General features: G+C 41.0%; 1 protein-coding gene across 1 annotated transcript; it reads right to left on the bottom strand.

Annotated features, from left to right (window-relative positions):
- Window positions 1–2,525: 2,525 nt before the first annotated feature.
- Window positions 2,526–10,667, bottom strand: ubb (ubiquitin B). Its single transcript, XM_040151455.1, is given in 4 exon segments — window positions 2,526–3,233; window positions 8,201–9,228; window positions 9,231–9,850; window positions 10,563–10,667. Coding segments are annotated over 3 exon segments (2,283 nt in total). The 5' UTR covers window positions 9,844–9,850; window positions 10,563–10,667; the 3' UTR covers window positions 2,526–2,591.
- Between the last annotated feature and the right edge of the window lie 182 nt (window positions 10,668–10,849).

Below are 10,849 nucleotides of genomic sequence, written 5' to 3'. Positions count from 1 at the left end.
CGAAACAGGACAATCTCCTTCCTCTGGCAGTGCCTTGAGATCCTGTTGATTAAAATCAGGGGCAGGGGACAACCCAACAAGGTCATTAGCCCTCTCCAAGTCCACAAAACACATGTAGACTGGATGAGCAAACTCACTCGACCCCTCCAGTAAACTTGCAAGGGTAAAGAGTAGATCCACTTTTCCACACCTAGGTCAAAATCCACATTTCTCCCACTGGATCTATGGTTTGACAATTAGTCAGAGCCTCCATTCCATCGCCCAACAATATCCCCAGTCAGAGTCAGCCATTCTCCTCCCTTGCTGGACACAGCCTGGGCAAAGCCCTTCTTTCCTTTACTGAGTTGTCTGATGGTTTGCCAGAACTTCCTTGAGACTAACTGAAAGTCCTTCTCCATAGCCTTCCCTAATTCATCCGACACCTGGGTTTTTGTGGCTGTGGCGGTGGCTGTGGTTGTGGCTCATCTGGTACCTTTTCATTCTGGTCCAATAAATTATAATCCACTAGTATTCTTTCAAATACAGTTATACAGTCATAGCACTTTTATCCTACTGTTTTGCAGCCTAATCTCCCGGTCGGGAATATCTCTTGATTACTTTCCTGCCTCTTTAATGATATCACCATCTTATCTCATTTTCCTTTGACTTCCATCGTTACAGTTAATTATCACTGCAGGTAACTGAGTTACATATGTGTCTAGGCTTAATCATCCAGATGAACACTAATCACTTTTCTATGATATGTTTGTCACCTATTTCTGTTTCTGCTTGAGCTCTGTACATGGCATCTAATCTTGTTGCAGGGTAGTATTCTGAATAGAAAGTCTATCCTTCAACCACAGGATGCAGGTTCATGTCCCATCTGAGGTCTACTTGAGCAACACACTGCAATCCCTATCAGCTCCAGTGCCTTTGCTCTGCAGTTTGTCCTGACTGATTGGCTGTGGCCTCAGCACCTTCTTTTTCCTGTTATTACTGGCTGTCTTTGTGTCTGTATCTCTTCCATGGATCTCTGTATGATTCAGCTGCAGGGGTCAACTCCTGCCTACCTGACAGCGGAAACTTCTCAAGGTACTGGCATCCTGACCTCTCCGGAGCCATCTGCTCCTGTATCAGTACCATGGCTGGATTAACATGTTAAGGGGGCTTGAGCAAAAAATTTGTGTTTGGGCCCCTACTGACCACCCAAGACACTCCATGCCCTCTATGCGTCATACCTTGTCACTGTTAGGTTCCCATTAAATGCGGTGCACAAGGGAAACTATACTGGCAGTTTCATTGTATATCCAAGATCCAAGGTAGTGCTGCAAACAAGTATGAGGCAATTTTATTAAGCACAGCTATATTTAGGAATATACACCGCGTGAAGAAAAACAAGTTTCTAAACAGGGCCCCTCCCCAAGACAAGTCCTAAAGATTATGTTTAAATGAAAGATTTGTCTAAGTTGATATACTTAAGTGTTGCAACTCATATGCAGTGAACCTGGAGCTTTGGAGCCTCAGTGGGTCTGATGGTCTGGCGCAGTTACCTGCTTTGCCGGGCTGGTCATTTATCCTTGATCAATACTGTCATTACTGACTTTTATCAAATTCACAGGAGGGGGGAAGACGGTGCTTAAAAAGAAGACCGTAGTTCATCTTAAACCTTGAGTTCTTTGTGAATTAATTATAAAAATGTGATTCCTTATCTGAGGTACTCACTTTATTTTTAGTGCCAAAAACCTTTGCACTGTACTATACATCACAACCCTTTTATTATCTCATTTTAGATATAAAATCATCACTAACCCAACTCTGGATGTCTGCAAAGCAGCTGCTTTGGACCATGACCTATATCTTCTGTCAGATTAAAACACTGTCAGTTACAAAATTAACAAAACAGCCAGTTTTAAAGGGGCCTGCTGGACACTCACTTTTGACCCCAGATTTGTACTGTGGTACAGTGGAAAAGGAAAAATGTAGCTGCAATTTAACGGAGGGTGACCTCTAGTGGTTCATGAGCCATTTCATGCTTCATTAAATAGCCTGTGAATACAGCGAGAACAACCTAGTCACGGGACTGTTTACAACAGTCCATACTCCAGATTTGACAGGTCCCCTGGTTTTACTCAGCCAAATTATCCAGGTAAAAATCAATAACCTGCTTCTAGGAAGAATTTAAAAGAAGCACACCTAACCTTAAAGTCTTCAAAGCATGAAGAAGCCATGTATTATGCAGTCGCATCAGCTCACTTTTCATGAATAACCAACTGGCAGCATTTTGTAAACTGTAGAATCTTAATTGCTTGTCAATTATTACAGAAAAAAATAATATTTAAGCATCCAATATTGAATAATTTAACACAAAACTATAAATTCCCTCGTAAATATAGTTTATTCAAGTCTAAATATTAAGAATCCAGTCACAATCTTCTAAATATATTTTATCTGAAAATATAATGGTAACTGGATTTTTTCAAGGGAAAGTCATCAGCTCTTGTAGTGCTCACAGTCTAGACAAATGTTCAAAAAAGGAAAACACTGTATAATTTAATTTTTTTTTTTTTATTGAGTTAGGTTGTCATGAAAATCAAGTATAAGCATGGAATCATTTATTGACCACCCCTCAGACGCAGGACAAGATGGAGGGTGGATTCTTTCTGGATGTTGTAGTCGGAGAGGGTGCGGCCATCTTCCAGCTGCTTGCCGGCAAAGATCAGCCTCTGCTGGTCTGGGGGAATGCCTTCCTTGTCCTGGATCTTGGCCTTGACGTTCTCAATGGTGGCGCTGGGCTCAACCTCCAGGGTGATGGTCTTACCGGTGAGGGTCTTGACGAAGATCTGCATGCCACCCCTCAGACGCAGGACAAGATGGAGGGTGGACTCCTTCTGGATATTGTAGTCAGAGAGGGTGCGGCCATCTTCCAGTTGCTTGCCGGCAAAGATCAGCCTCTGCTGGTCTGGGGGAATGCCTTCCTTGTCCTGGATCTTGGCCTTGACGTTCTCAATGGTGTCGCTGGGCTCAACCTCCAGGGTGATGGTCTTACCGGTGAGGGTCTTGACGAAGATCTGCATGCCGCCCCTCAGACGCAGGACAAGATGGAGGGTGGACTCCTTCTGGATATTATAGTCAGATAGGGTGCGACCGTCTTCCAGCTGCTTGCCAGCAAAGATCAGCCTCTGCTGGTCTGGGGGAATGCCTTCCTTGTCCTGGATCTTGGCTTTGACATTCTCAATGGTGTCACTGGGCTCAACCTCAAGGGTGATGGTCTTGCCAGTGAGGGTCTTGACGAAGATCTGCATGTCTGCACCTGTGAAAAATGATGATTCCTTGTTAGTAATATGGACAACAGCAAAAATGACCTTGTGTGCTTGACAGGTAGACCTAGAAGGTTTTACCATCCTACTATAAACAGTGCCTTGCTAATCTTAAATATAATATCTTAGATCTAAAATTTAATATATGGCCCTTTAGTTAATGACTTCTTCCTATCAGAAGAATACACTAATTGTTAAATCGAATTATACACGTTTTGCATATAAAACCAGCAATTGTTCAGTCACTATTTAACATTTTGTCTCACCACAAGCGATAAAGGTGAGCTACGTCCTACTGTATCACATGAACATACTAGTAGGAAGCCGCAGATTCGAGCACCAGCGCCATTTTAAAATAAGCTATTGTTGTTTGCCTTCGTTTTGTTCAGCTAACGTTACTCGCTAATGGAGGATACAGCTAGAAATACTGTACCATTGTTACGTGTTAACATTGGCAAATTTCTTTCGCGTTCTTGTTCAAGTTAACGGTGGATAAATTAAATAAACCCTAGCACCTCATTAATAACGTAGGATAAGTACATTATTCGTTTGAGAAACGTTATTTTTAGGTCGCTAACTAGTCTTTACAGTCTTTGTTTACGAAGCGGTTAGCTGCTACAAAGGGAACAAAAGAGACAACAGATCAAATCTATGGAAGCTATAAACTAGTGGAAGAACTGCAGCAGATAGACTAATATGTTACTTGTAAAAAATTTTAAAAGCGGACAATTGTACTTACAATAGCCGTTGTATTGTACTCACTATTTGTATTTCGTCCCGCTTGCTAGCAGCAACACCTCCTTCTGACTGCAGTTGCCAGGGGGACGGGATCATTTATACTAGACACACGTCATCGACCTATATTCATCCGCAATTGAAAATAGTCCCCGGTTTTATCATATCAAACGTTGAGATTAGCTGGTTTAATTATGACACGTTTAGCTGTATTATACACATGAAACAACAAGACCACCAATGCAGTTTGCCTGCAAAATTAACAATAACTGTGGAATTACTTGTATTGCAATTAATAAATTCCCAAGGTGATGAGTTACCTCGGAAAAAATGGAGTATGTAAGTATATTTCATACCCACTGCCATATAAATATCAAATTAAATCTGGATAGACTTGTTACATTGATTGAATCTTTCTGCAAGCTTTCTTCAGTGTAACCTGAGGGATATTTCTGATGCGTCTTCACAATACAACTGCTCAGGGTAATAAAGTGTTCAAAGAAACTATGACACAAGACTGACATGCATTCATGTTACAATCATAACATCAGAACAAGACTTGAGGAGACCTTAAGAAATGTGCCTTCAACCAAATGAAGAGATCAAAACCAGGAATATCTATTACTAGGCCTGTCTGCATAACACAACCATGCATGCAATCCGTTCGTTAAACGGATTACTGGTTAGACCAGCTACGCCTGTATTACAACATTGTTAAAGAGCTATGTTTTAGAGTAACTGGCTAAACAGGACAAGTGCGTATTATTTATATATTGATTTTCAGAGTAGAGCTGATCTGTGAAAATATATGAAACAGGTCGTTTCAATAATTGAATGAGTAGTTTGATTCATGAATTCTTTGTCATAAGAAACCCCTGATCTTGATGCACACTCTAAGAGCAGATTGTCATATCAGCAGTACTATGAGATAAATGCCTTTGGCAGGATAAACAGATGACACCAGATTATCCACATAACAGTGTTGAGCCAGTTTAGCTTGTGATTAGATGGAAAATACCACAGCACACGCCTTGTGCCCTCCATAATGCACACTACATTCCTATAGTGTCATCCCTAACCTTATGGCTTCAGATCAGTGAAGGAGGTCCTTCATTTAGAGTAAGTAAAAGTACTCTCTTACAAGTAAAAGTGCTGCACTCAAGATCCTACTTCTGTGAAAGTGCAGAGGTATTATCAGCTAAATGTACTTAAAGTATCAAAAATAAAAGTACTCCTCCTGAAAAAAATTAGCCCCTGTGACTGATATATTATAATATGTGACATTATTACATTGTTAACAATGATGCATCACTGCATAAGTAGCAATTTGCCAGTTGAGGTGGAGCTAGTTTTAATTGTTTTATACAGTTCTTTAATCTAGTCCAGTGCTTCCCAATCTAGGAGTTGAGCCTCCTCCAATAAATATGTGAGGTCATGAGATGGTTAATGGGGTAAGAAAAAAACAGAAAAGCTAAGTTCTGATGACAAATTTCTATTCTTTTTTTAATATTCTTTTCTTTTTGGTGAAATATTGGATAATGTTACCTTTTAGTGCCTCAAAGTTATTTAAATGAAAACATTTTAGAGGTTTGCAGGGGAAATGTCTCTTTTAGCAATTCATAGACATATTCTTTTTTTTGTAAGGGGTCACAAGCCAATAAAGGTGTGAACTATTGGTTTAATCTTTAACAATGTATTTTATATTTATAAGGTTATTATGAGTTTTTATGCAAAATCTTAGTCTGTTAAGTAACTATAGCACTCAAATGAATGGAGTAAAAACTATAATATTTCCCTCTGAAGTGTAAAGGAACAGAAGTACAAAGTAGTATAAAATATAAATATTCTACTAAAGTACAGGTACAGTACTTAAGTAAATGAAATTATTTACTTTCCACCACTGATTCAAATGTAGGTAACATTCTTACAACTTAAAGGACAAATCTTTATCTAAGTCGTCACTATATGCACAAAGAGGGTCACACATTATCTTTCATCTCAATCATTAGGCTGCACATTGAAATAACAAGCATTTTATGAATGAACTTTCTGCTACTGATTGCCTTTGATGTCTTTCCTGACCTTTAACACATAATGTGTTTTTTTTTTAGTTTTTTTGTTTTACGCCCTGTATAAACTACCCGGCCTCAGCATGGTAAGAGACATTAGTTTCTTTTCTACCTGCCAACAGGAAATAATACAATCTACAGTATGTTTATACAGCAACCTGATATGATTATGGTGTACAATTTATCCCTTAAGTAATACAATATATTCTCCATCTGGACAAAAAAAAAAATCAAAGTTAATAACATTTTCCCATTTCCTCATGCTGAAAACCATTTTCATCTTACTGAAAGAGTACCTTTGTTCTTTACAACTTGCATGTGCCGAGACCAAACCTCAGATAATGTTACTACTTAGTAGTGTTTCCTCCTGTCAATGGAGATCATATTTTTTCCTCGTATGCCGATGCTCTTTTACCAGCTATACAGCACACCTTTTCCCCTTCAATTAATTTAAGTATATTTCTTCCTCCCCTGTTGGTCCCTTAACTCATTTTAAACCCCTGACCCCCCCCTCCCCAAATCTTTCCCCTGTGAAACATGTTAACCAGTTGGTCAACAATAGATGGCGCCACATCCTCAGGAATGAAAGATTTCTTCAACCTCCTCAAGTGTTCTGCAGATGTGATTCAGTTAACCTTGCTGTTGAAAGCCTTCAATAGACCTACAGCAGTACTGCTGATTGTACAGGCCCGCAGACTATCTCTACAATGACACAGCATTTTAAAAAAAACACACACCAAAAAAACAGTAATGAGATTTAATGCAACGTAGGCTATAGGCTAGTGGTGTGCAAAAAGGGCCGACTAGAACCCTGTAAACTAATAGTTTCAATTCACTGATTAGGCACCTGATTGTATTTTGAACATACCTATTACCAATCTCCAAATCAAATACATATACACATGCATACAAATCACATCTGCTGGCTTAGGACTGCATCTTAATAAATCAATGGGCTATTATCTACTTGGAGATACTGTACTTGACATAGAAACTCCTGATAACGGGAATTGATCTATAGAAATGTTGGTTTGATTATCTTTCTACAAATTATGCTCATTACATATAGGATACATCTAAAGCCATATTTAATCTAACATCTTGAATCAGAAGTTGTTTCCTATAGTGGTTTATAATTTTGCTGGGGAGCCATTCAAAGCCATTGGCTATCTCGTCTTCAGTTTGCAGACACAAAGGATAACAGAAGTTTAAGTTATAACTTTTCAGTACTTCCACATAAACACTACATAACTTTGATGTAGAAAGCCATAGTATCACAAAAATGATTGCAGAATCAAGTCTGCTTAAGAATGAAAAAATGAATCACCTTGCCTTTTTTGATTTACAGTACATGAAAGTTATGAATTACTTCTGACTCATTCTGCATTGAGCATTTGCTCAAAGAATTAACTGAGCTGGTTGAACTTCAACATTTTTCCCCCCAGTATGGGAAATGTGGCACTTTAATCCATTATTTGCCATACTTTATATGCACATTGTAAGATTTCTAGTCACAAATGTATTACTGTATTAGATTTATTGGCCATATTGCAAAGTTTAAGACAATCACCAGGAAATCATAAAATGCAAGTGGCCAAATTATATTTATATCCATACTATAAACCAAACCATTCTGTACATTTCAGAGATTTTATTACTTCTCAGTTAGTATGTAGATAAAACGGTGTTTTACCCAATAAGGTTCTGTATTGCTAGAATGTAGACAGTGGATTTGCACCAATGAACAACACCATGAAGTTAAGTTTCACCCTTTATTTAGAGATGTGCATTAAACTTTTGGTCATGTAAAGGATAAAATCTTTGTAACAACTTTGTAGTACAACATGTAGAGCATGTCATATATAGCACATTAACTTCAGGGAAAATACGTTAAACATGGAACCATGAACCAGTTTACTGCCCCCCCCTCAGACGCAGGACAAGATGGAGGGTGGATTCTTTCTGGATGTTGTAGTCGGAGAGGGTGCGGCCATCTTCCAGCTGCTTGCCAGCAAAGATCAGCCTCTGCTGGTCTGGAGGAATGCCTTCCTTGTCCTGGATCTTGGCCTTGACGTTCTCAATGGTGTCGCTGGGCTCAACCTCCAGGGTGATGGTCTTACCGGTGAGGGTCTTGACGAAGATCTGCATGCCACCCCTCAGACGCAGGACAAGATGGAGGGTGGATTCTTTCTGGATGTTGTAGTCAGAGAGGGTGCGGCCATCTTCCAGCTGTTTGCCGGCAAAGATCAGCCTCTGCTGGTCTGGGGGAATGCCTTCCTTGTCCTGGATCTTGGCCTTGACATTCTCAATGGTATCACTGGGCTCAACCTCAAGGGTGATGGTCTTGCCAGTGAGGGTCTTGACGAAGATCTGCATGCCACCCCTCAGACGCAGGACAAGATGGAGGGTGGATTCTTTCTGGATGTTGTAGTCGGAGAGGGTGCGGCCATCTTCCAGCTGTTTGCCAGCAAAGATCAGCCTCTGCTGGTCTGGGGGAATGCCTTCCTTGTCCTGGATCTTGGCTTTGACATTCTCAATGGTGTCACTGGGCTCAACCTCCAGGGTGATGGTCTTACCAGTGAGGGTCTTGACGAAGATCTGCATGCCACCCCTCAGACGCAGGACAAGATGGAGGGTGGATTCTTTCTGGATGTTGTAGTCAGAGAGGGTGCGGCCATCTTCCAGCTGTTTGCCAGCAAAGATCAGCCTCTGCTGGTCTGGGGGAATGCCTTCCTTGTCCTGGATCTTGGCTTTGACATTCTCAATGGTGTCACTGGGCTCAACCTCCAGGGTGATGGTCTTACCAGTGAGAGTCTTGACGAAGATCTGCATGCCACCCCTCAGACGCAGGACAAGATGGAGGGTGGATTCTTTCTGGATGTTGTAGTCAGAGAGGGTGCGGCCATCTTCCAGCTGTTTGCCAGCAAAGATCAGCCTCTGCTGGTCTGGGGGAATGCCTTCCTTGTCCTGGATCTTGGCCTTGACATTCTCAATGGTGTCACTGGGCTCAACCTCCAGGGTGATGGTCTTACCAGTGAGAGTCTTGACGAAGATCTGCATGCCACCCCTCAGACGCAGGACAAGATGGAGGGTGGATTCTTTCTGGATGTTGTAGTCAGAGAGGGTGCGCCATCTTCCAGCTGTTTGCCAGCAAAGATCAGCCTCTGCTGGTCTGGGGGAATGCCTTCCTTGTCCTGGATCTTGGCTTTGACATTCTCAATGGTGTCACTGGGCTCAACCTCCAGGGTGATGGTCTTACCAGTGAGAGTCTTGACGAAGATCTGCATGCCACCCCTCAGACGCAGGACAAGATGGAGGGTGGATTCTTTCTGGATGTTGTAGTCAGAGAGGGTGCGGCCATCTTCCAGCTGTTTGCCGGCAAAGATCAGCCTCTGCTGGTCTGGGGGAATGCCTTCCTTGTCCTGGATCTTGGCCTTGACATTCTCAATGGTATCACTGGGCTCAACCTCCAGGGTGATGGTCTTGCCAGTGAGGGTCTTGACGAAGATCTGCATGCCACCCCTCAGACGCAGGACAAGATGGAGGGTGGATTCTTTCTGGATGTTGTAGTCAGAGAGGGTGCGGCCATCTTCCAGCTGTTTGCCAGCAAAGATCAGCCTCTGCTGGTCTGGGGGAATGCCTTCCTTGTCCTGGATCTTGGCTTTGACATTCTCAATGGTGTCACTGGGCTCAACCTCAAGGGTGATGGTCTTGCCAGTGAGGGTCTTGACAAAGATCTGCATGTTTTACCTATGTAGGGTTGAAATATGTAAAATTGTAATTAAAAAATAATAATTCAATTAAGGGTTTAACATCTTTTTTTTTTTTGAACATGAAAGGCCTGGGCATTCTCATTAGAGCCACAGCTGTCAATATGAGTTAATCTCATCTACAGCCCCTCTTTATAAATAAAAAAGGGGTAGGATGACGTTACTTATAATGTTGCAAATTGACTTTAGGTTAAAATTAAAAGACGGGTCATGTCGCAAATCCTACAAATAATTAAAAACGTTAGAATAGAAAATTAATGTATAACAATTAACTATCGGCAGCTCAGCCGCCATTCCAGTCCGAGCGCCATTTTGAGATCATACTGGCCCTCCCTTTTGTTCAGCTAACCTTACCCGCTAATGGACGATACTAGAAATGTTGAGTCACTGCTGTAGCTGTAGCTAACATTAGCTAAGCACAGCTTGTATTGCACCTGTGTCAAATCGACGACAAACTGATATAATTTGAAACCCCCGGCAGCCTATGTAAAAGTTAAAAATAACGTAACTGAACTACCTAATTTTACTTCAACATTTAACGTAAATTTGAAACAGATAAGACCTTTAAGTTTCTCTTGAGCCAAGCTGTAAAACCATGACACCGGTCACCAAACAGGCTACTAATAACATCCACTGTATAGGCCAAAATATAATAATAATATAGCTTCAAACAAGATAAATTTATTACTTACAATGAAGAAACACAGCGTATATATTATAATTTGTTTGCGTAGCAATCCTCACTTTCGTCTTCCGCTGAGAAACTACCGGAATACGCGAAACCACTGTATTATATACTGGAGTCGGCATACGTCATCTGTCAATATCCGTCCGCATTTAAAAGTAGTTCCCACAGCTCCGAAGCGCACAATTTCACCGTGAAGAATCATATAATATGATTTTATGCAATAATCATACATTTTCTCATACACAGAAATATTCAGTCAAAAATAGTATGCTTGAGAACCATGTTTTGACA

Source organism: Xiphias gladius, chromosome 17, assembly GCF_016859285.1.
Source record: "Xiphias gladius isolate SHS-SW01 ecotype Sanya breed wild chromosome 17, ASM1685928v1, whole genome shotgun sequence".
Lineage (NCBI taxonomy): Eukaryota > Metazoa > Chordata > Actinopteri > Istiophoriformes > Xiphiidae > Xiphias > Xiphias gladius.
Note: the sequence above shows the minus strand (reverse complement) of the source record. Positions and strands in the feature narration are given on the sequence as shown.